The sequence below is a fragment of the Sparus aurata genome, chromosome 11 (assembly GCF_900880675.1).
Source record: "Sparus aurata chromosome 11, fSpaAur1.1, whole genome shotgun sequence".
Taxonomy (NCBI): Eukaryota; Metazoa; Chordata; class Actinopteri; order Spariformes; family Sparidae; genus Sparus; species Sparus aurata.
In genome coordinates this window covers 7,831,615-7,855,455 of record NC_044197.1, presented here as the reverse complement: position 1 = coordinate 7,855,455, position 23,841 = coordinate 7,831,615, and the positions used below count along the sequence as shown (strand labels likewise).

Here is a 23,841-nt window from a genome sequence, read left to right as displayed (position 1 = left end):
AAATGCCCCTGCACCCCAAACAGCATTATAAAAGAGATGTCATTAAAACCGTTGACAGGATACCCCAACTGCATATTTCAATTACTGCATTTCTCTTTCTGTTATGAATTTTAGATCCATGGTGGTTTTATATTTGTAAAACTTTCATCGAGCCAACAAAGCGATATAAAAATCTTTTGTGTATTCGCGTTGTAAAGTTTATAGACTGAGGTGGAACCAGCAAGAGAAACACTCCTGCACATATTCAGTGGGTCAGGCCAGAGACACAACAACACTGACAACTGCAAATCTTCAACACCTATATCATAAATATCTTGCTTTATGGATCTGAGAAGGGGGTACTACAAATACGTAGATATGAGGGCAAAAGATTAAACCTGGAGTAGACTCAAGAAGGTACAATGGAAACAAGCAATTGATGGCCTCGGCTCCACCTTGGAGTGAAACTGCAATGAATGAGAGTGAGAAACCTCTATGTTAGAATTTCCTTCAGTGTAGGCGAGCAATTGTAATTGACTGAACAGGCACCATATTTGGATTCGGCATTTGGTTTTTATAAAATATCGATGAGATGGACAACAACAGTAAAGTTCCTCATTGGGGCACAATAGATCAGTAGTGCCCCCTACTGCCAAAGATGGGCAAAGACTTAAGTCCTGTAAACAGAGGTGAATGGGACAAGGTGGGGGAGGTTGGAGTGACCCCCCCTAGGTCGTAGAGCAAAAGGTGGGACAAGGACTCCTCTTTGCTATAACGTGTAATTATACCCATCTGAAACCCCAGTCGGCACCTCCTCCTGTTCTCCACCCCCAGCCCTCTGTTCACTCATGCCCACTCTGCAGACCACCTTGTCGCCCCAGGGATTCGCCCAGTCACCCAAAGGGAACGAGGCTGACCGATCACTATGGTAACTAAGCAGTGAGGGTCAAACTGGGTCAATCAGAGACAGACTCTTGCCACCCTTGCTCTGTCATTAATTACCCATGGTTCCCTGGGGCTCTGCTCCACTTGTAACCACATAGCTCAACAGGCTGGATCCAAGTGGTTGGAGTGTATGATCAGATGGAGCAGACCATTTGTTTCATATGTTGATCTTTGGCAGGAGTCAATGTGGTCCAAGTGAGTGTACCACCTCTGACAGTCGTGTGTCAAATCGATATGTCATGTTTGCAATAATAACTCAAATCTTTCCTCTGACCTGTGTGTTGTTCCAGACCTCTGACTCGAAATGACGGCTTCATTCAATTTAATGTTTGAAAAATTTGTGGTAGACCAATCTAAGACCACTCCATCAGCATTTCAGTGATTGATTCGAGCAACCAGAGCGTACAGACCCCAGTCCCCCCTAACTTTAAACGCTTCGATGTTTATAGGTCGTGACAACATTGGCTGTATCTGGTTTTGAGCTCAGCTTTCAACTTGAGCTGGTATTTGCATTTGTTAGGAGCTATGTGGATGAAAAAAAAATCCATAGCGCTTCCCTTTTTCGTGTTTGGCAAGGTTGCCTTTTGTTGTTCTTGGAATGATGTTGTATGAGCCAGAAATTAAAGTCATCTGTCGGGGGACAGATTGTAAAGTGACTGACATCAGGGTGCAAAGAATGGGGAGATGCCCCCAAGGCTCTCTGCTAGGGTCTGGAGGTAGTTAAGTGCCCCTCTTTGTTTTTCTGTCTTGCTTTTAAATCCCTCTTTTTCTCATTTCTTTCCCTCCTCTGAATGTCTGTTCTTCTCCTCCCCTGACCCTTTTATTTTTATTGTTAACATGATTGTTTTTGCATTTATTCGTAGAAACGTGTCTCATTATATCTGCACGGCCTTATTACGGGGCAGAAGGGCGTATCCAAAGGACTGTAACCATATGCTGAAACATCCTGTACGAGACTGAAACCAGGGCAACCGATGTGAACATGTACGCATTGGAAAAATATTTGTAAATGGATTTGTACGAAATGCGTCAGAACAGATGCCAAAACACTGGATATGTTTAGTGCAATTATGGCAAAAAGAGGCAGATTGCCCACATGTTTGCTGGATACAGTGTACGGAAAGATGTACAGTACAGCCCGCTCTATGAGCTACACATGACAGAAATACATAGAATGTGTTGGAATGACTCAAACATGCGGGCTATCATGCAGCAGTGAATTTCAATAGGCCTACGGAGCTTTGTTGAAAAGTTTCCACCGCCTGTCAGCGTGTATACACTTGAAGCCAAATCTAAGCTGTTCCAGCCTTCCACACAACAGTTTATCCAATAGGAAAACTTGATTTAGAAACATGCAAGGGAAAACCTCACTGATTCCTGTGTTTTCCTGCTCTAGCTTTCATCTGGAGTGAACTCACATGCCCCACTTTTCTTCTTCTATTGTTCTAAGCTTGGTGTGCTTGGAGACAGATGTGGGCCCACTTGTCCCGCTGTTGTTTTCATGGAAATGGGAAAAGGAATGAAAGTAACCCCAAAACGAGCACCGACGCCGAGCCGCTAATTATGAGTGGGAGGTGGGATGGAGGGGCTGGAGGAGGAGGAGGAGACTGGTTTCTCATACGCCCGCCATGTGCTCCCCTCACCCCCTACTCCCAGTCTCAGCTCTCCATCTTCTCCACCCCATTGTTTTTTTTCTTCTGTTCTGAGTTATTTAAGATGCTCTGTGTTCTCTCTTTCATGTCTGCAGTTGTGATGTTTCTGTTTGTCTAAACCTCACAGGGGCGATATCTGCTCCTCTTCTCGTATAACTCCAGGCATGGGGGGGCCTTATTGGCGGTAACAATGTTAATGGCTTTTTACGTGCTTTGTATTGTTCATTTGAGAGGCATCACAAATTATTGCGGGTATGATTTGATAAATATGTGTTCACTTTTGGCGGTCATGTTTGGTTCGCCATGAGCCTTCGACCCGTTTTCAGCTGCTTGTTGTGGCTATTAGGATCATTGTCGAGGAAAATGAGGCCTGGACTCATCTTACTGCACATCTGGCTGCGAGGATCACAAGTTCAGATGTCCTCATTCACACTGCACTAACCACCGCTCCACATCCTGCCTGAAGCATAACACTTCAGAGGTTAAACTGCAGAATCAAATTTTCATTTCTGCAAGTTAGCTTTACTGCAGTCTGCAGTTGGCTGACTCTGCTCGTGCTGAAATGTTTGTTTTTCCTTTCTCTGAATAGACGAAACTTAATTTGTTCAAATGTGTCATCATATGTTACAAAGTAAAACAATTTTGTACATGACTATGATAAACACAAATTCCCTCAGCCACAATGATACGCAGCAAAGACGACCTGCAATAAATCCTGCATTTATAAAGCTCATATTCAGTTTGTGTCGAGAGGCGCTGACTCAGCTCTTTGGTGATTCTCGCAGGCTGTAGCGTGTGAAAATGTCGCACTGCATGAAATCATAGTGGAAGTTTCTTTGCAATATTTTGTCCAACAACATTAACTTCAGTAGTGGCGGCCAAACTATTACAAACACCTAGTTTATGGAGTTTTAGCTCTTCATGCCAAATCCTTCTCAGCTGTCTTTTATAAAAGTCAATAAATCTGCATATTCATTGGCATCTGTTTCAAAATCAATAACATGCATTTAATCTGAAAACATTAAACAACAATTAAACCATTGTTTCACAGATGTTACCTTGTTTATAACACACTTTATGTCTATTAAAAAAAGTTAAAGTTAAAGGGTATAACTTAACATATAAAAAAATTGGTAAATGGTAAATTTATATTAATGAAACTTTAGTAGTTATTTCACTGCTGCAAACAATTAAATGCGTTATAAATCAATTATTAAACAATTGTTAACTGATGTTTATAAAGCTTTGTAATATCAAATACCGTGGAGTTTATCAATAAACATTAACAGGATGGTCATTGAAAAGTTGCAAATTGTGTTTATAAATGTTTACAGTTGCTTAAAAAATGGTTTATAAAGCATTTCATTGTTTGTTAACAGTGAAATCACTATTCACTAAAGGTTAGATAGCTGTACATTTAGCATTTATCAATGATGGCTCTGTAAAGTGGTACCAGTTAAATCAACATTATGTAGAATTGCCATTTTGTGTGTCTTTGGACTGAAGGAGGATGCCAGAGCACCCCCACACTGAAAGGCCCCAACCAGTTGGCGGGTTCAGACCAAAAGCTCTTTAGCTTTGAGGTGACGGTGCAAATCACTGTGTTAGTGTGCTCTCCTGCATCAATATTTAACCTGCATTTAAGTCTACCTTTTGATTGAGGAGGAACTAGTTTTTAAGTGTTTCAAATGGGGCTGCTGCAATCTGTGTTTCATTATGGACTTATCTGATCTTTTTTAATCAATCCATTAATCGTTTGGTTTTCAAAGCATAGGGAAATAAGTGACTTTAAACATCCTGTTTTGTCCAACCAAGAGTCCAAACTTCAGAATCATTCACTTTACTGTAATTTGAAGCTGAAGCTGAATCCATGAAATAGTTAGTATTTTATCATGAAAAAAAAGTATTTCTAAACAAACTATTATAAACGTAAACAAACAGTGGACAAGCTTAAATATGGGTAATATAGTAACTAAGTGGTTTACTACGGATACTTGAACTCTTCAGACCAAAAAGCACACAGTGACACTGTAATTCTCACGGTCTTAGTGGTGTTTCGAGAAGTGGTGCCTCTCCGCCACAGTGATGTGTTTAGTCGTTGTTTAGCTGCTAGGCTCTGCGCTGCATCACAGGATAGACGGACAGACAAGGCATTAGTGATGTGTTTACCATCTGTTCAGGAAGGACAGACATGATGGGAGAGAATGAGGAAGAGAGACATTTTCACGGTATTCGAAGGCAAGGGTGAGGGGCGGCTGAGGATTTACTGCCAGACATCAGCCATTATTTATCAGAGAGGACAGTCAAACATTGGTGTACACACTGTGGCAGGCTGTCATCCCTAACTTGGAAGGCAGGCCGGGGATTGTCAGTGATGCTGTCTTTATTATACAGGACCCACCTGGGATATGGACCCCAAAGGTGACATGGAGATAATCACATTGGAAACAGCTGCCAACATTTTGACACCCCCTCCTGACTGAAAATGTAACACCAAGCAACAACTGTGAGAATTCAGCCTCTTCACAGTAAGCACACAGGCAAAGAAATTATCCATGAAAACAGTCAGAAAGTAACCCGAGGCGCCATATGGTTTGTTAAAGGAGACCTGTTATTCTTCCTGTCCTTCCTATCTAGGTTTTTGTGCATGTAAAAGATCTTGGAAAGTTAAAAAGGTCATAGTCTACACCAACAGAAGCTCCTCTCTCCCACAGAAAACACTGCTCCTGAAACATCACATCAGTAGTCCCACCCCTAATTCCACAACTTTGTGGCATCATACTACTTCACCATGTAGCACATTTAAATAATTTTTGGATAGCAGTTAGTTTGGCACATGGAATTATGAATCTGAAAATGAGCATGATATGTCTCCTTTAAACAGAAAACAACTGGGATCTCCCCAAGAAACTGTTTGGAAAAGGGCTGGTACATTCAAACACTACTTGGCAGGTTATTGGACAAATCATCTGTATATCACCGCCTATCTTAGGCTAACTGGAACCAATCAGATCAACAGTTACCACTCGGTCCCATTGGTTAATCTCAACTCTTGCCAAAGCAACTCGAGATCAGACAAAACATCCTTTTCTGCTGCTCTTTGCTCTTCTTTCATGAAATGCATTCTGGGTTCTGATACAGTTGCAGTACAGCATCGACACTAACCTCTTAAAGAGCTGCCATTGTTTCAAATGAACAGCCGCTTTCCCGCTGGTAGTCACATCCGTACCACACTCTAGGACGCTCTTAGTCTGAGCTATGGCTCGGTTTTTGAGATCACATGATTTAGCAAATCCATCTGCTTTCGCAAGGTGAGTCTGAAAGTGCGCAACCGTTCAGTCATTGAGGAGATTAATTTGTGAGTGTAACCCATTTTGTGATCTGAGCATTCAGACAACTGAAGGTAGTCTGTTAGACCCAGTGGAGATAAGGGAATGACTAAAGCTGGATGGAACAGGGTAAAGGAGTTTACTGAATTTGCTGTTGCAATCCATTCACACTCCTTCTCCAACACTATCTCAGCCCTCTGGTCTCACAAAAGACCCACAGTGGAGCCATTATTTGATTTCAAACATGCCATTGCTTGTGAGTTACAGCACTTTTGATTTTGTCAAGGATAAAAAGTTATGATTTCTCAGAGTTATGATAGTCTTGGGGGAATTTTTGTTATCACGTCAGGAGAATTTAGTGTGATTTGGCCGAAGCAGAGTTGAATGTTTTCACAAGCAAGGCAATGAGAAGAGGAGAGAGGGATGCACTGGGGAAAGGCTGAAGAAATCTGGGAACAAGGGAGACAATAATAGAGAGTTATGTATTCAGTCAAAAAAAGAGGTGTTAGAGTGTATTAATGGTCGGAGCTTGTCTTGCTGCCCCTCCTGGTTGTGTTTTTAGCTGAGCTGCGGGCTTAGGGCTCTGGGAATGTTTGTGCAGTCGAAACCCTGGGTGATGTTGTTTGTATTGTTCTATTTCAGCCTGTGTGTCGAACCAGTGTCAGCACACCAGCGCTGTTTTGTTTTCACACACACACACACACATAAAGAGAAATCAGCCACTCACTCATCACTCTGTCGGTCTCCATCCTGACCCTAACTCCTAACTCTCCCTCTTCTCCGTCCTTGTTTGCAGCTTTGCCCCGTTCGTGAAATGTGGGTCAATGCTCAAATGAATTGCCATACAGAGGTCCTGGTAAACCCTGCTGATAGTCAAAGTGTTATAACAGATGGAATTCATGCAGGGCGATGGGTGTTAGTGTGCAGACATGTAGTCTGCAGAAGGATCGCTGTGTGCGCGTTCTTTCACTCTGGCCTGTGTGTTGTGTCCAACCCTCCCCATGACACTTCAGTAAACACAAGCTTAACACATATACCTCCTGTTGCCTGTATGTCTGCATGTGCGTGTATGTGTATGTGTCTGTAGTCCAATCAGACTGGGTTCTTAGTGTTTCGGTGGGGACTTGTGTGCTTCCATGCAACCTGTGTTAGCAATGGCACGTTAGCGTATGTGTGTGACAGAGGACTGCTGTGTGTGCAGAATGCCACCCTGTCTCAGGTCACAGAAAGAGCGTTTTCTTCACGGCCCAGTGCTCTGATACACCGTGTTAGAGTGATATATTTAATCTTACAGCGAGGCTTTCTGCGTGAGTCAAACATTGAAAAATGCTGATGAATAAAACTTTTCTCCTCTGAACCTTTTATTTTGAAAGTTTCCTTCCCCCTGCCACAGCTTACCCCTCACTGTGACTACCACTGTTTCCTAATTCTATTTTCTGTCTCTTTTTTTGTGTGAAAAGAGGTTTCCAGTAAAAGAAATTAATGGGGGAGAACATGCCTGTAACTGATTATTACGCGGTCTCTACCCAACAATGCTTTGATTTCATTGTGTGTGTGCATTTATGTGTAATTGTGTGCGTGCTACAGATCCATAATTAATCCTTTTTTTTTTTAAAAGTCTTTAGAAATAGAGGCCTGTAATGTTAGCCAAATGGCGAATAACCGTATTGATCCTAATTGACTGATAAATAGACCATATTCACAAGGCAGACATTTTCCTCTGCTCAGGGTGGGAAGCTTGAATTCTGGGATGTTATGCTTCTGTGTTACAGGTTGCAAGTTATGTAAAAGTAGGCAATCTGTGAATTTGTTATCATTTTTAGCACTTCCAAAGTAATCTGCAACTGAAAAGATGATGGGCAAATCCAGAGGGTCATCTGGCCATTTTTCAAAGTAAAATAAGTAACATATTGGATAACCAATTGACTACTCAGCACTTTCTAGCTTATACTTTGTTTGATTAGATCCATTTTGTTTCATTCCAAGGCTTTAATAAATGTGTCCAAGATGTGTGTTGATATTTTAGAATGAATTTCCACCTTTCCTACTGCACCATGTAGCGCTTTCGAGCAGTAATGGTAACCAGGAAGTAGTTGTCTAACGGAAGCTAAATATGTTGTTTTATTGTAAAAAAATCTACCGTCTTTTCAGATGATGATCATTCAACACAACAGTAAGACAGCTGAGCGTCCCTCCCTGGCTGTGATGTCAGAGGAAAGTGGCTGCCGTGTGAATATGGTCTATAGAGAATTGGTCTGAGTCAGATCATAAGTGTGCTCATCGGGGCTCCATGGGACCTTGCACACTCACACCACTGATAAGATCTCTTACTGGAGGTCTTACTACATCTCCTTCCCATCAAACCCCAGCTTTATTCCCGTCTTTCCTCTCTTTCCATCTTCTCTTATCTTCGTTCGTCTTGTTTGTCTTGTCTTGTTTATAAAATGTTCCAGCGTGTTTCTCATTTTCAGCATAATTCATTTCTACATCCACCCAGGTGTGTGTACAAGTGTGCGTTTTTCTGGGAAATGAAGGGAGATTAGTTGTTTTCCCATTTCCCGTGGCTGTAATGAGCGTTCTATAAATGTTTAGGGAAGAGCAGCCGTGTGTAGGCGTGTTTGTCAGTGTCTATGAGAGAGATGCGCACAGGTTGGCGGGACGGGCGCAGAATATGTAGACCTTATTTATACAGAAAACAAAAAACACACAAACACTCTCACAAATACACATCTGAATACACTGTCCAGTCTTGGATGAACAGATGTGGGCATTAGTGGTACGGCTACCACTTTGACCTCTGTGTTATGGTGCATTATGTAGTTTTAGGGAAGACATTTTAATCAGAACAGAAAGATCTTCATTGATCACAAACTGAGTGAACAAACTGACCTTAAAGAACAACACAGCTTCATCCTGTTTTACGTTGTTTATATGTGGCGGACCCTGCCACCTTTACAGCTTCAGACAGTTTTCTGGGGATCTTATTTTCCTCTGAGAACAGCTTGTTCATCAGTTACGGAAGAAAATATATGTATTATTTCTGTGTTTGTATTATTGCTTCGTTGATATTGTAAATATTACAATTCTACGTTGGAATTTCTCCTCCAAAACTACATAGAGCAGCTTGAGTGCGGGGTTCAGAAAAGTAGCCTTTCAACTGGCACACGCACATCGAGTACACAACCTCCAAACATACCAGCTGTACCTCAGAGTAATGACTCACAACACAGTAAACCAGCCAGTGACACAGCTCTCATGAGGATTTCAGTGTTTTATTCAAAGTTCACTACATGGCCGAGCTCTGCATCCACCACAGCAGCCTCTGATGACACCCTGCCAGGATAGAGATGACGGCATGCGTAGAGCTGAGGTCAGCGATTCAGAATACAGCCATGATCCAGCTAACATGGAGCTAATAGTTTAAAAATACCAAATACTTTGACTGCAGTCCATTTCCTGTCTATTGAAGACTCCTCCAAGACGAAGGGATGGAGTTTTGGAGGGAAAGCGACAGGCAGACTCAAGAGTTCAATTCAAGCAGGCTGAGAGCAACGTTCTGGGGCTCGACGTGGTGCAACAGTGCCCCCTGATGTCTGAAAGTCTCCACAAGCCCGGGGACTGAACTCCAGAGTTTCAAAACTTTATCTCCCTCTTATGCAAACCTGCTCACGTGAGCTGAAAAATTTGTTTTCTTCACATAAAATCCGGCGCAAAAGCAGAAAAGGATCACACGCCATGTTGCCACTACAACTTTTGCAAATTTGCAGTCAGCAGTCAAGCCAAACTCTTATTTTGAAATAACCTCTCATGTGCTCGTTAAACGTATTCACCCCCCACCCTCCATCTCTGCGCCCTCCTTTCCAAATGTGTGCTTGAAACTGGAATCAGATGGGCTGCTTAAATCTTACACACTACATGTTTCTTCATTAAAAACGAGAGAAAAAAAAAGATACAAGAGAATGAAAAGGGTTGTTTGTTTTTTTTCGTATCATATCACGTTTCAGATTGCCTGCAGTGGAAAATGTAGTTGAGCAACTGCAAAATGTCAAAGCCAGTTGTTTTGCTTTGAATCCCATCGGATAAATTGTGGTCGTTTCATTCTGCTTCGTCTAGAAACCGTCTGTTTACCTCAGGATGTTTTCTCCCTGCTGGAGCCTCCTTAGTCAATTAGCAGTGGATGTAATGTACTGTCCTTGGCAGTACTGGTGTGTGTGTGTGTATGTGTGTGTGTGTGTGTGTGTGTGTGTGTGTGTGTGTGTGCTTGCCTGTGTCTACTCAGGGATGCCTATGATTCAGTTTCTCGCAGTGTGAGAAAAGTGCGGGAGGTTTAACATGGCTCCGGGCTTTTTTGTGGCTGCGGAGAAACTCTCATCTGGTGAATTACGCCATAATCTTTTGCAGCCGATGTGGCGAAAATAAAACCTCATTAATTCCCTTATCCTTCTAAACTCTTGATACTTGATACACTTTAGTATACTGCCTGGATACACGTTTTCACATTAAAAGCTATGGGCGATTTTAATCTCGCTCGTTTTTAGGAGCACCGAGGGAGCTGCAGGTCTGCGTGTGATAAGCAGGCAGGGCTTGTCGTGTGCCAGGCAGACAGAGTCCAGCCGCAGTGACCAGCATGTGGCCGACTGGCGGTGACAGGGCGGCGTGCGGGGACTGTGTGTTTGTGTCTGTGATTGGGTCCCACGTCTCGTCTAAATTACAGCCCTCAAGTCTCTGAGGCGAGCCAACCTTTGACACGCAGAGCAGCAGAGAGAAAAAAATGCAGATAAAAGACAGAGGGATGCATGTGGAGATGGTGGCTTAAAGAGGATGAAAGGTGCAAGGGAGGAGAGCTGATGTGAAAGCTATTGAGAGCTTTCGCCTGTATTGACAGAGAAGCAGCTGCCCATCCGTCCCTCCTCCGGCGAGCTGACCTTCAGCTGTGTGCAGGACTCCGTTGAGCAACAGTCCAGCGTGCAAGTCTGCGACGGGCCGCTCGGCTGGACAGAAACAAAACAGACTCACCTCGCACTCTGTGTGGTAATTCAGGCCTCATTTAAAGCGAAAGATTTACGTCTCGGTGTTCCCACAAACATAACAGGCATCAGGCTGATGGAGCCAGACCAGGGGTCACCTTACCTTTAAGAGCTTTTCCATTCACTGCGCCATCTATCATCCCATCTCTCACTTTACAACGGTCTGCCCAGTCAATCAATCTAATTGTCTTATCTTTTGCTGTTTCTTGCTGTCTTTTGAGTTTATTCCAACTCGGCTCCTCATGTGTCTGTGTGTGTGTTTTGAGTTGACTGGCTGACAGACGAGCCGCCGAGTGGTGGTCAGGCTCCCGAGTACATTCGGTACATTCCATATTTACTGAGTATTAATAGATTTGTTATAAAGAAAATCCTGCTCTGTTTTCCTTTTGCATTCAAGCAGCATTTGGCTGAGTCATCAGAGCATCCAGATGAGGAACGCTGTGGAGAGGAGAGTAGTGACAGACCTTGAAGTTGAAAGATTTCAGACCTGGTTTGTTTGAAAATTTCATTCTATTTTCATTTAGAATTTCAGTCTACAGAAACACAGGCACAGAGCCAGTAGCAAATACAAATACTTTTTTACTGTACTTAGGAAGTACCTGTACTTTACTTATTTTTGTAACTTTTTTGTTTTACTACCTACATTTTAACACAAACATCTGTACCTGGGAATGATTGACTTTTCGATTATTTACGACACCTTACCAACTCAAAACTACATCATTTGGTGTCCTGGAATGAGACTTAACAATCAGATATCATTAAGGTGTGTTTGTGAACAACTCGGACAAATCCAATGATTCTACCTTTAAGATTAGCTTTAGAGTTAGCTTTGCACAGAAATGATTTACTGTTTTACTTTGAGTACATTTCATAGCCTGTACTTTATTACTTTTGAGTAAAGACGTTGAATCAGTGCTTCTACTTTTAACAGTCATTTTTTTACACAAGTATCTGTACTTCATCGTGAGTAAAGAAGTGTGTGTTCTTTTGCCACCTGTGTTGAGCAGCTACTTTCAGTCAAAGACAATTGCAAGAACGATCCAATTTCATGCTGGCTCAGGTTGTTTTTCACGCAGGGCACAGTGCAGTCGGTTGCCTTGCAGAGGAGTTAGAGCTCTTCTTCTAACAGCTCACTGTGGCTGTCCTTGCTTAAATCGTTACTCAGTGCAACAATAAATACTGATTCACTGTCAAAAAATGCCAAAATTAACTGTTTAGTTGTTGTGGAGCAGCATTTTTGATAAATCATTTGAGTCAGCGCTAACCTCAGGGAATAACACATTACGTTTTCTGTTGCTGCTTCACAAAAACATCTCTTGTTTTGCCAGTAAAACGTTTTTAATGTGAAGCAGCAGTAGTAGGAAATTTTAGGCGTGCATCAGCTTTAACAGCGAGCCAAATCATTTTTTGATGCAGTGTTTCCTGTGAATCCCTCATGCGTATTTAGGATCCTTGAGTCCAAAACTTGAATGGCCAGTCAATTTCATTCATTTAAAAACTGTTGCAGAAAAATGCCTATCATGAATAAAAAAATAAAAATTACCTTTAATTTCATTAAATCTTCGAGAGTGTAGGTAACTACTGACATTTCGCAGATGTTTTCATCCCTTGTATCTTGTATTCAAGCCTCGGGAAAGTCACAACCGTCTCAATCCTAACAACAATGATGTGGCAACATTGCCAAATCAGCATGTTTTTCTGTTGTTTAAGCCAGTTGCCAATAGAAAAGATGAGAAGGACAAAGAGAATTGTGGATATAAAGGGACGATATTCATATTAGTGCTACACAAAGTTGGGTGATTTGATTAATATCTGATCTTCCGCTGCTCGGTATATCTATGATCCTGTGTGCAGACCTGCTCCTTTTTGTGTTTACAGTCACGTTTCCGCTCTCCTTGTTAAACACCTGATCCGTTGTCCACACCTTTCACACAAGGCAGAATAATGGCTATAAAAAGAGAGCCAGAGATAAACTTTATTTTTCCATTCCCGCTCGACTTAAAGCAAGTTTCCGTCTTTTGATAAACAGAAATTTTCCGGTGAAACCGTTCAAGGATTCGTCATTGTCATTGCCACAGCTAACAATGAGCATATGTCCCTGCAGAGATGCTCTACGTGTGGGAGTGCGCCAGCAAGCTCTTGTTAGGCACACTCATCCACAAGATTACTGCATTTGCGTGTGTGATCTGAGTTTTGGTGTTGTTTACGTGTTCAAAAATCCTGCCAGTCTCTGAGGGTGAAAACAGACTTGTTTGTTTTCCAGCTCTTCTACTAAAAATCAATCGTAAGCTTGCTGTACATAATTTAGAGTCATCGTTTAGTTGCCGTCTTCTCACTTCAAGATTTATGTATTTTGTTTTTAAGAAGTCTGCTTGCATCCGTTCCAGCTTTGCATGTTGTTATTTGTGAATGCAAATTGGATGTGATTACACACTTGCAAATGAAGCACATGTGTGCATTTCCAGAAGAATGCAAAGGAGTTTTTCTCTAGTCGCTATAGTAATGATGAGCTGTCTGACGTCCATGTAAGGGGACTCCTGTCCAGGGTGTCTTTGGTTGACTAGAACAACTGACCTGTAGCCAACTTTGTTCATGCTCCCACAAGGACCCCCAACTCCAAACCGCCCCTCCCCCCGAGCCCTCGGGCCCAGAAAAAGGTTCATTGTGCAGGCAGGGAGCAAGCCAAGCGAGGCCTGGTTCTGGTTAGTGCGATGTGCTGCATCTGAAACACTCACCTTCCTCCAGGGTTTGCATCTGGAGCTGGTTTCCTGTTCAGGCTGTGCCGGGCAGGGGCGGAGTTTGGCCCGGCTCTGTGATTGGGCGAGATTGAGCATTTATGGACCCCAGGATGGTTGCAATTGCCAAACAGTAATCTGTCAATCACTGACATACCAATTCGAACCGAGCGTTATACGAGAGAGAGCCTACGATTGGTGCAAAAGCGTAAGCGAGGTGACGTCTCTGCCATTTACTAATAATCGAGCAGCAAATTTAGGCATCAGCCAATCTGCTGCTGAGCTATTCGGAGAACAAAGAAGTGTTATGTTCTGAATTTTTGCCCAGAATCAGTTTTTCTTTGGGAAATATGGTGTCATGATAAGAAACTCTCAAGTAATTTAAAGTAATGGCTTTTATTTCAGTAATTGCAGGCTCTAAAATTAGTGTTGTTTTGACAGAGCGATGCCATTGTTATTCTATAATTGTGTGTAATAGTCACATTAGAGCGTGGCAGCAGGACAAGTGCATTCAGTAATGGTGTGTAATAATAACGTTAGCTTCCTGTTATTACTGCAGTAATGCTGGTAGTTCAGGCCACGAGCACTGCCCCTAAATCTCAACTGTGGACCCCAAACGCCACATGAATTTAACAGCATTCTTTTTAGAGTCTGTCACTGGGAGGATTTTATAGGGTGTACAGCAGAAGATGTTGCATTACAATTTGAAAGATGAATGCTGTGGTGGGAAGGTATTCTTAATGTATTCATATTTAAATAGGATCTTTTTTGAGCATTTAATTATTTAGGGTTAGGGTAAGGGCCTCACTGCTCAATACTGGAGGACCCATGTTTTGTACTTTTTTTTTTTTTCAAAGTAAGCTATTTCAACTTTCGATTGAATCTAATGAAATAGGAAGCATAATATCTGAGTGAATTACTCTGATTGCATTGCCCTAAGTGCTTTGGAAAGTCGGCTCCATTCTGTTCCCAGAGGTGTACGCTACGGTTCCTTTCCATCGAGCCCGTGTGCCAGTGCTGTGAGTCGGGCATTGTTGGGTTCAGCTTCAGCGCTGGAAAGAGCTGTAGTCAGTCTTCCCACTCAGCTTCACTCAGTTCTGTACCAAAGAACTCCATTTCCTGCCCTGGCGCCACGGCACGTAGCTGACAGCAGCTTTTATGGATCTCCTGAAGGGACCCAGTTACAGCGCGTGCTTGCCGTCACACGTAAAAACATATACACACACTGCACAGTCCACTCAGTTTTGCGCTGAGGGTGTACGGTGGTGCTAAGATGAAAATGACGTGAAAAAAGTTAAGCAAGGACAGAAAAGCTTTGCAGTTTGTTCGCATTTGCAAGTGGAATACATTTTATTTTTATGTTTAGCTACAATTTCAAATAAACTTTTCTAAACTCTTTATTCTATCAAATGTATGTGCAGCTTCACGAGACACTCTTCAAGGTAAAGAAGTGACATAAACATAGTTAAAAAGTTAATTAAAATTTTAAATGAACAACCTTATTCACTAACAGCTGTTAGCTATATGGTGACCAATGGATAACCAGATTTCCATATTATTCCATCTACTAAACTTTACTCCCATTGTTGTGTGACTTCAGACGACTTCTTCTTTTTGAAATCCTGGTAGATGGATGTTCCCCGAGTTTAAATGTAGAAACTCTGCATCAAGTGGTGTTCCATTCTGCGTTTCATTAGGAGAAAGTCAGACATTTCCAGTTCCAAGTTGTCTGCAACGCAGCATCAGTGGATCTGTAGATAATTCTGAGGGTTCATGAGCTGATCAAAATTAATAAAGAGAGAGAGAGAAATATATGTTCTGACAAACAAAAATGTTTTGTTTTGTATTGTTTGTTTGTTTTTTTTACTTTTCTTCCTTTTTTTTCTTTTGAATTCTTGGACATCATCCCTCTAAAAAACACTCAAATGAAATGGTTATGAAGGGAAATGGACAGCACACAATATTCAAATCCCACAGTGATCATAATGACTATAAATGATTTCAGACATGTTTCTGCTTTGAATCAAAGCCTGTTATACACAAGGTAGCAACAAGATAAAAAGATAAAACTGCATTATGGCAGCTTTGATCAAACCAACATTTCAGTGGTTAACAGTAGTTAATACCACATGGTAAAGAACAATACTCAAAATCACTGTACGCCATTAACTGAGAACGCATACTGTTGGTGAGCTCAGGGCCCAGGAGGCAACACTCGTTAAGGTTTTGGTGAAGTTCTTCTTGACAAATGATACTGGGGCCTCCTGAGCTTCTCTTTCAGTTCCTCCTATCTCCATCCACCAATACTGAGAGTCTTTGGTGCCAAAGTTGCATGACAGCAGTTACCTCTCAGGCCAGCTGTGGTCATAATGAAAATGTAACCTGCTGACAGTGGGCACGCTTCTTTGAAAGCTCAGGGATCATATGAATGTCCTGCTGCACATGTCTAGACGATCGATAGTGAGAGTGAGAGTTGAAAGAGAAAGTACTTAGCTGTTTGCATTTCAACGAGTAACTCTTAACGTCCTTTGCCTTTCTCTCCTCACTGCCAGCGAAATGAACAACGGAACAATCCCTTAACATTGTTTGGCAGGTTGGACGAGTGCAACTTGGAGAGGTATTTGATTTCACAATGTTTAAGAAGAAAAATGTGTGATGTGATTGTGTTTGAGCGGTCCAGAGGGGCGAGTGGTTGGCCGGGGTCTGAGGCTGGGAGGAGCTGTTGGAATACAGGGCGATCTCCTGATACCTTGGATACTGGGAGGATGTGACCGATGCGGTTGTGACCTTCAGCAGTGACTGTAACTGCGATGTTAAATGTAACTTAATATTTATGATCAAGGAAATCCCCAACATCAACAGTGTCACTGATGTTGACCTTTACTTGTGAACACTCTCCAGGAGGGACAGTCATTTTCCACAGTCTTCTCCTCAGCCACTGCTTCATGGGGACAGTCGGTCAGTTCTGTGGCTTTGGCTCACCCTCTCTGGGTCCGATTGTGTTGCGCATTTGGCTGAGCGAAGAGTTCTTCTGGGTCAGACACAGGATCCCCCCAGTGGGCCCACCACAAGGTCCAAAGCCCCTCGTTCTCAGAGCCTGTTTGTCTTGGTAAGAGGAACACAAAGGTCTTCACAGAGGAATCCCTCGTTAAAATGAAATATATCCACATGGGGCATTTGTAGCTCTATCCGGCACAAACATACTGTCCTCTGTCAACAATCATTCCCTTTTCACTATCATATGAAACTAAACTCCTCGTGTAATGTGTCTTTCTCGACTCCTTTTCTTCCCCGCTTCATTTTTCACCGTCTCCCTGTTGCCTCCGTTTCCCCTTTCGGGACTATATTTCATTCAATTTTCATGCTGTTCATCGGACAGAATGGCTCCACACCCCTTTTTTTTATAGCTCTATGAGCTCACCCTTGTTGTGAGAGTGGCCAGTGTTCTGTAAACGGTCCGGTGATCGACGGCATGTTGGACCGGGGTGCAACCATCGTGAGCGGCTGTTCAGACCTGCTCAGACAGCCTCACAAAAACAGGTCACTGCACCTCAACATTGCCCCAAATGTTGGATTTGTGAATGTGTGTGTTGGTTGTGGGTGTGTAGAAAAGTGAGAGAAAGAGAAAGCAGTTCAGTGCCCATGCAAATCCAACAAAAGAATGAAACTAAATTAAGTGTTACCTCAGCCACTCACCGAGCCGTAAAATTAGCAAATGGAACGATGAGCTCACTCACACTGTGCTCTTAATTTAAACACTCATGGTATTTCCTACGACAGACACGAGGACGCCAACTAATGAGAATGTGACTAATGCGTAGGTAATATCAGATGATGTAAATACAGCGGGACTCAAGAGGGGCCACCGCTAATTCATCCGTTAATCAACGCGTTGTTTTTTTGCAGTTCAGTTGACTAAACAGGCGAGATAAAATGTGTTTATCAGCATGAGAGTGTTTTAGCTTTCCGATCTGACTCGGGCAATAAAGCCAATAAGCAGTTTCCCTAAATGTCGATGATGCATTGCACTGCTATTAGAGGTGTCATGATTACGACAATCGAAATCAAATGAAGTATCGACGATTCGTAGATTTAAACCTGCTTCTGTCCTCTGCTGTCTTGCTGGGCTGGAGTTTGACACACTCGGTGGGACTTCATGGTGCATTCAGGTGCGCGTCTCAAACAATGAAATCTACATTGCTTCATGCGACAAAGGGTATGTGCAGTGACAGGGACGTCATTGTGCATTCAAGTACAGAGTTATGATACCCCCTACTGCTATATCATTGTGAGACTCACAATGGGCAATTTTTAAAAAATGTCTTCTTCCCTCTCAAAACCTGGCTCCTGCACTCCCTACATGCAGCTCGACTGCTGAAAAGGTTGTAGATTTTGGTTTTGTATGTTAGTATCAACTAATACAACCTCTAGCTCTAGCAGAGATGAGGAGGTGACAGAGAGCTGTGACTTTGATGTGTAAATTCAGTCAACTTTCCCTTTAATCAACATCCTTATTGTCTCTGCAAGGCACAGAAAAATGCTGTCTCCCGATTAACCGCCTGTTTTCTGTGCATGTCTGTGTGTTTTGCGATTGTCTCAGGCCCTCGGAGACTCTGAGTTCCCTGCTGTGCTGCGGCAGCTGCTGCCCTTGATGAAGCCCCGTGGAGGCGAGGACAGCACTGCCTCGGGGTCAAGGTCGAGGGAGGATGAATGCGGGGCTGACGAGCTGGTCCTCCTGCTGGTTTACCTGTACTCCCTGGCCGACGAGGCGCAGCCCGCAGACCAGGATACCGAGGAGGAGGAGCTGGAGAAGCTGGAGAGGGAGCTGATAGGAGTGCTCACACTGGTCATCACCCGAGAGCCAGAACTCAGCCCTCTGCTCCAGAAACTCACCGGTGAGTGAGAGAGTTAATGTGACCACAGTTACATGATTATTTCCAGGAGCTTGGCCAGTTTGCCAAATTTGCTGATGTGCTAAAAGGAGTGGGGGAACAGTTTATTTCCTTTGTCTGCCTCCAGTGATGTTAATGGGGGGATTTTTATCAAAGTCTTAACACCCCATCCCTCTCTTTCTCTCCCCGCATTCACACTCTTTCATGCGCACACACACACACATTCTGTCCAGTTTGGCAAGCAGCTACGCAAACAGTGAAGTGTGGGAATGTCTGAACCTGGAGTGTGAGGGAGAAATTGCCGTTTACTTTAACATCCTCAACTTGTCTGCAATGGCAATTAGAATGACCTGTACAGCGTACACGTATAGAAAACCCTTTTCGTTTCTTTGTGTTTCAGTTGCTAATAGGCAGCAGTGTGTTTGTGTCTACTGGTTTCTTTGGTTCCTCTGTGCAGCACGATAGTCTTTGCCAGTTTAGCTGAGCTGGTAACTGTGTGGTACGGCAGATCAAGGCCGGCCGTGAAGATGAATTAACCGTCTACCTCCACCACCACAGCTAGCCGTACCTCCCAGAGTAATAGCGTCTTTAACCTTGAGCCTGTACACACACACGGTCTCCTCCCCTGCCACATACTTCATAATTAGAGCTACTTTTAGTCTCAGCCTTGCGCCGTACCTTAGCACACACCCTGAAATAATACACTGCTGTTAGGGTTTTCGTCTGATATCACACACAGGCTTATATAGTATATATAGGGTTGGTAAATCTATGTAAAGCACTAATAAAGATTGTTGAGCCCTCTTGCTCTTTTTCACTCTTTTCCCTCTCGTTCTCCGTCTCTCTCTCTTCCTGTTCTACTTGGCTAAGTGCAGCCTGGATTTGAGGGGCCTCTTGGCAGGCACAGGCCGAGAGATGTGGCTCATGTTAAAAACCTGACTCTCTCTTATAAACACTTCATTGGAAATTAGCCTGTCATAGTGTGCCAGGTGTGTTACAGACATAAAAAAACTGTGTGCGTCTTGCCCATTCAGAGGAATCCAGTCGTGTGTAGTGTAGTGCACCCCGCTTTTGAGCCCCGGTGTGTGTACGCACACGCACGAATGTCTGTGTGAGAGTTTTTATGGCAGTCGACGGAGTGCTTGGCTGGGGTAACATGAGGCGGGAGGTGGTCTCTCTCTCTGCATCCAGAGCAAAACACTGATTGTGACATTCTCCCCAATTAAAGGAGTCAAATGGAAACCAGACGTTGAATGAAACCTGGTCGCCATGAGAGCAGTGTTTTTACAAATTCCTCTATTTTGTTCCTTGGCTACAGTGCGTGTACAAACAGGGAGCAGGAACACAAGAACAATATACACGATCAAGAAAGCCAGAACCACAGAGAGAAAAAGAAGAAGACGAGTGAGTTTAGGGCAAGCGAACGCAGCACAACCCGACCCCGCTAACTGCCTCCTCCTGGGAACTTAATTAAAGAGCATCTTCAGGAAATGGTGTTCCTCAGATTACTGTTCACTGTAGATTTTGTTGTGTGTTTCGTGTTTCCTGTCTGCCCTGGTGGACCCGAGTTGTCTGTGGTGCGGCATCAGACTTCCTTGGACACATTGTGTTTTTTTGATAACAAAGCAGACAGCTGGTTTGGTTTGTTGCCTGATTTATAAAGTGGACATTTACCTTCACTTAGGGTAAACAAGGGCCTTGTCCCATGAGCATTTAAGACAGAAATACTTCATGGCAAAACAGTTCATTCCAGTCTAAAAACCTGACCAATGCTCAAATTTAGGGGAAAGTAGGGAATGAAACAAATCCAACATTTACATGTCAGGCCAACATTGGCAGACCATAACATTGGCTGGGGTTGCCTGCAATCTAGTCAATCTTGGGTGAAAAGTAAATCCGCAAACATTTGGTGCATTGATTTTGATTTGGGTGCATTTTGAGCTCCCATGTTCTGCCAGTTCATCTTGACAGTGCTGACATTTTAGGGATCGGAGAGCTTAAGAGTAAAAAATGTAAAAAATTATTCACTTTTATGTTACCTCCGCTGTCAGAGAATAAACATTTACATAAAAGTGCAATGGTTAGCAGACATAGGGATCTCTTCTCTGTGGCTCTTCCTGAATTGTTGAGGAGTGTCAGCAGCAGATTTGGTGTGTCAGCAAGGATTCACAGCCACTGGACACTGTTTGTGGGAGTGATGCAAAATAAACTACAGTGCCCATATTGGTGGTAATTAAGAAAATATCACTCTGTGCGACAATGCGGCTCATTAAAGTGTTCAAGGAATGTTTTTGGACAACAATTTAGCTTTGCAGTAAAAGGAATGGCTACATAGGCACGAGGATTAATTCATCGATTTGGTTTGTCTTTATATGGGATGTGTTGACAATGAGAAAAATTGGAATATGCTTTATCTTGCAGCTTCACACCAGAGGGAGGACAGTTGAAGTGCCCCAACAGACTCTCCCGTATGTCCTGATATAAAGTGTTGAGTTTTTGATTTCAAGATGTTTTGCCATGTCTGCATGTTTGCATCGGTCATCACTGCGTTTCAAAAGCGCGTGAAGCAAGTTGACATCGTACCAGCGCAGTGCATTATGCCTGCATTGTTGTCGTAGGGGTATGGCTTTCATTAAAGGCTTAAACAGTATTTATCCAAGAAAATGGTTCCGCTTATTGCAGCCTGGGAAATGAGCTCTTAAACCGAACGCTCCGCAGCCAACACCACATGTGGAAAGAGCCGGATTGGTCATGGGCACCGCCGCAAATGTTGAGCAAACACTCTGATTGGATAAGGAACCTAGAGCTCTCCTGAAACCTCGACGCTGATTGGCTGCTGCCACACTGTCTGCGGTGCGCAGGGCGGTGTGTGTGATGTGTGCAGGTTGTAAATAGCTCCGAGCAGTTACTGTTAATCCCCCCGTTCAGTTGTGGCAAAAAAGTACATTGATGCTGGTGAGGGAGTGAAAAAGAGTGTTCCTCAGACTTCTTTATGGATTTGTTTCCTGTCAGCCTTGGTGGATCTCGGTTTCCTTTGGTGCCGAATCAAACCTCCCTCCCTCTCATGTCTCAGTTCTTCTCGGCTCTCAGCATTGGGATAGAGTGGGCCAAAAGAGAGAGAGAGCAGGCCAATCCAAATGTTCCTAATTCTTCAGACGAGGACATCCAAGCTCGCTGACGGATCATAGTTTGTCTGCACTTATGTCAGTGTGTGGGTGTGCAGCTCCAGTAGTGAGAATGTGAAATCCCAGTTACCAGATGGTGATGATGGTGATTTATTGGCAGCAGTGACAGAGGAAGCGAAGAAGGTCACAAACTTACATTTCAGAGAATTCTAACTGAATTTGTGGCAGTTTAACATCCACGCTCCTCTCTCTCTCTCTCTCTCTCTCTCTCTCTCTCTCTCTCTCTCTGCCTTAGACACACATTGGGTTTGTTATTCATCCTGTCAGTGGGGTGTGCATGGGGCAAGGAAGAGGGGAGCGGTGGGAGAGTCGGACCTCCCCTACGCCGCTGTTTGGGTTGGCACGGCAACACGGGCCAGTCGAGGGACATGAAAGGGATCATACATAACTCTGGCCACCAACTCTCCATCCCGTCTGCCTTCTTCTTAAACTTTTCTTCTCTTTGTTTTTTTTTTATTTCCTTCTCCATTTCTCTCCCTTTCTCCTTATTTTCCTCTTCTTACCACCCTGTGTTTCTTCCTCGTTCCCTCTCTCTCAGGCCTTAAAGCACCAGGCTGGTTGCAGGGGGGAAGTGGAGCATAAGTCAGCCTAATGACTGCGCCTGATTAAACATATTTCCCCTGTTGCACTTTGTTTATGAAATTAGCCCCAATTATTTTTAATTGGTGGTCTTCCTTTACTTCCTCCTCAGTTACACAAGCACACACACACACACACACACACACATACAGTACATGTATGAGGTGTAGACTGTAGACCCCAGGGTGAGCACAGCAGCCGGTGGCGTTGTTCTCTCCAGTTCACTTCATCAGATAAGCTGATGATATGGAGCTCAGGCTTTAATTAACATAGGCTCGTCACGTCCCCACTGCCGGGCCAGACAGGCCTGGTTAACGGGCAGGGCCACACACACAGTCACAATCAGAGCCCCAGACTCTCACCCCGCCAAGTCTGCTCCCAAGTCGGCTCTGTGGTTGGGTCACCATACTGGGTCTCTTGTGTTCATGTCTGTAACCCACTTCCTACTTTGTGCGCTTCTCGGCTGATTTAGACCAACAGGAGGACGGTGTGATAGTTTTGGTAGAGGCTAAAAGGGATGAAAAGAACCAAATGGCTACAAGTCTGGGGTCAAAGAGCAACATGGCAATATAAATCAACTGTAGAAGCAGGGTCGGTGTTTCTGGCACAACTTCGTCTGCTTCCAAGATGCATGGAGAAAAGTCTAAAGAGGTCAAAACTACAGCAGCTGTTGTATATGTTCAATATATATGTTTTGCTGTTGTGCTGACCTCAGTATCGATGAGCTGACAGATTTTGAAACATGAAACCTTTTTGTGTTTTACTTAAATGTCACTTTTACTAATTGTCACCCTCCTGTGGAATGCTTTCATGAATGTTTATAGCCCAGTAATCTCTGATTTAATGCGATGACTTTGAGTATAAGTATGTATATAAGCTGCTGGGTAAGCTTGAAAATGTTCCTTTAAAAGAAAGACCGTATGTGTCAGTATGACTGGTCACCCCTTTGAATTAAGAGACTATAATTGTGATCCTCCGTAACAGATGTGCGTACTGCAGAGTGATGAATACTCGCTTTGTTTTATAATTGGCTTAGATACTGCAGACTGTCTCACTACTTTGCAAATGTTTCTATAGAATTTGCCTTTTCTCTATGGGGAGCACATCTTCAAACTTTTTAGCCCTCGTACCTTGATTTTGTGCTACGTTAGGATCGCAAGCAAATAGATGTGTCACATCCCTCCACTAATGATGGAAGTTTTTGTCTTAGTGGAGATGAATCTGTATATAATTCCTGTCAAGGATCATTGTCATTTTATGTAATCTCTTGAGTGGTAAAGAAAGTATTCGCATTGTGCAAACAATACTTTCTTTAGTATTTGGCGAGCTTTGGCGAGCTTTGAAAGAAGAATTTGAGTTAGTTTGGAAGTTTTAACACAGTACAATGGAAAGATACATACAGTAGTTAAATGTATCTGTCCCATCAGGCTGTGTGTCCCATATTTCACTGTAAAACAATGTAATGTTGTTACTGACTGGAACACTTACCTTTACATTGTTTCAATAATAAAAGGA

General features: G+C 43.2%; 1 protein-coding gene across 1 annotated transcript in view; it reads left to right on the top strand.

The window, feature by feature from the left end:
- scfd2 (sec1 family domain containing 2) overlaps nucleotides 1-23,841 on the top strand; it is a 97,471-nt gene that overhangs the window by 25,301 nt on the left and 48,329 nt on the right. Inside the window, exon 5 of the mRNA XM_030432861.1 lies at nucleotides 18,271-18,565. Coding sequence (XP_030288721.1) covers nucleotides 18,271-18,565 — 295 coding nt within the window. The remainder of the gene's footprint in view (nucleotides 1-18,270; nucleotides 18,566-23,841) is intronic.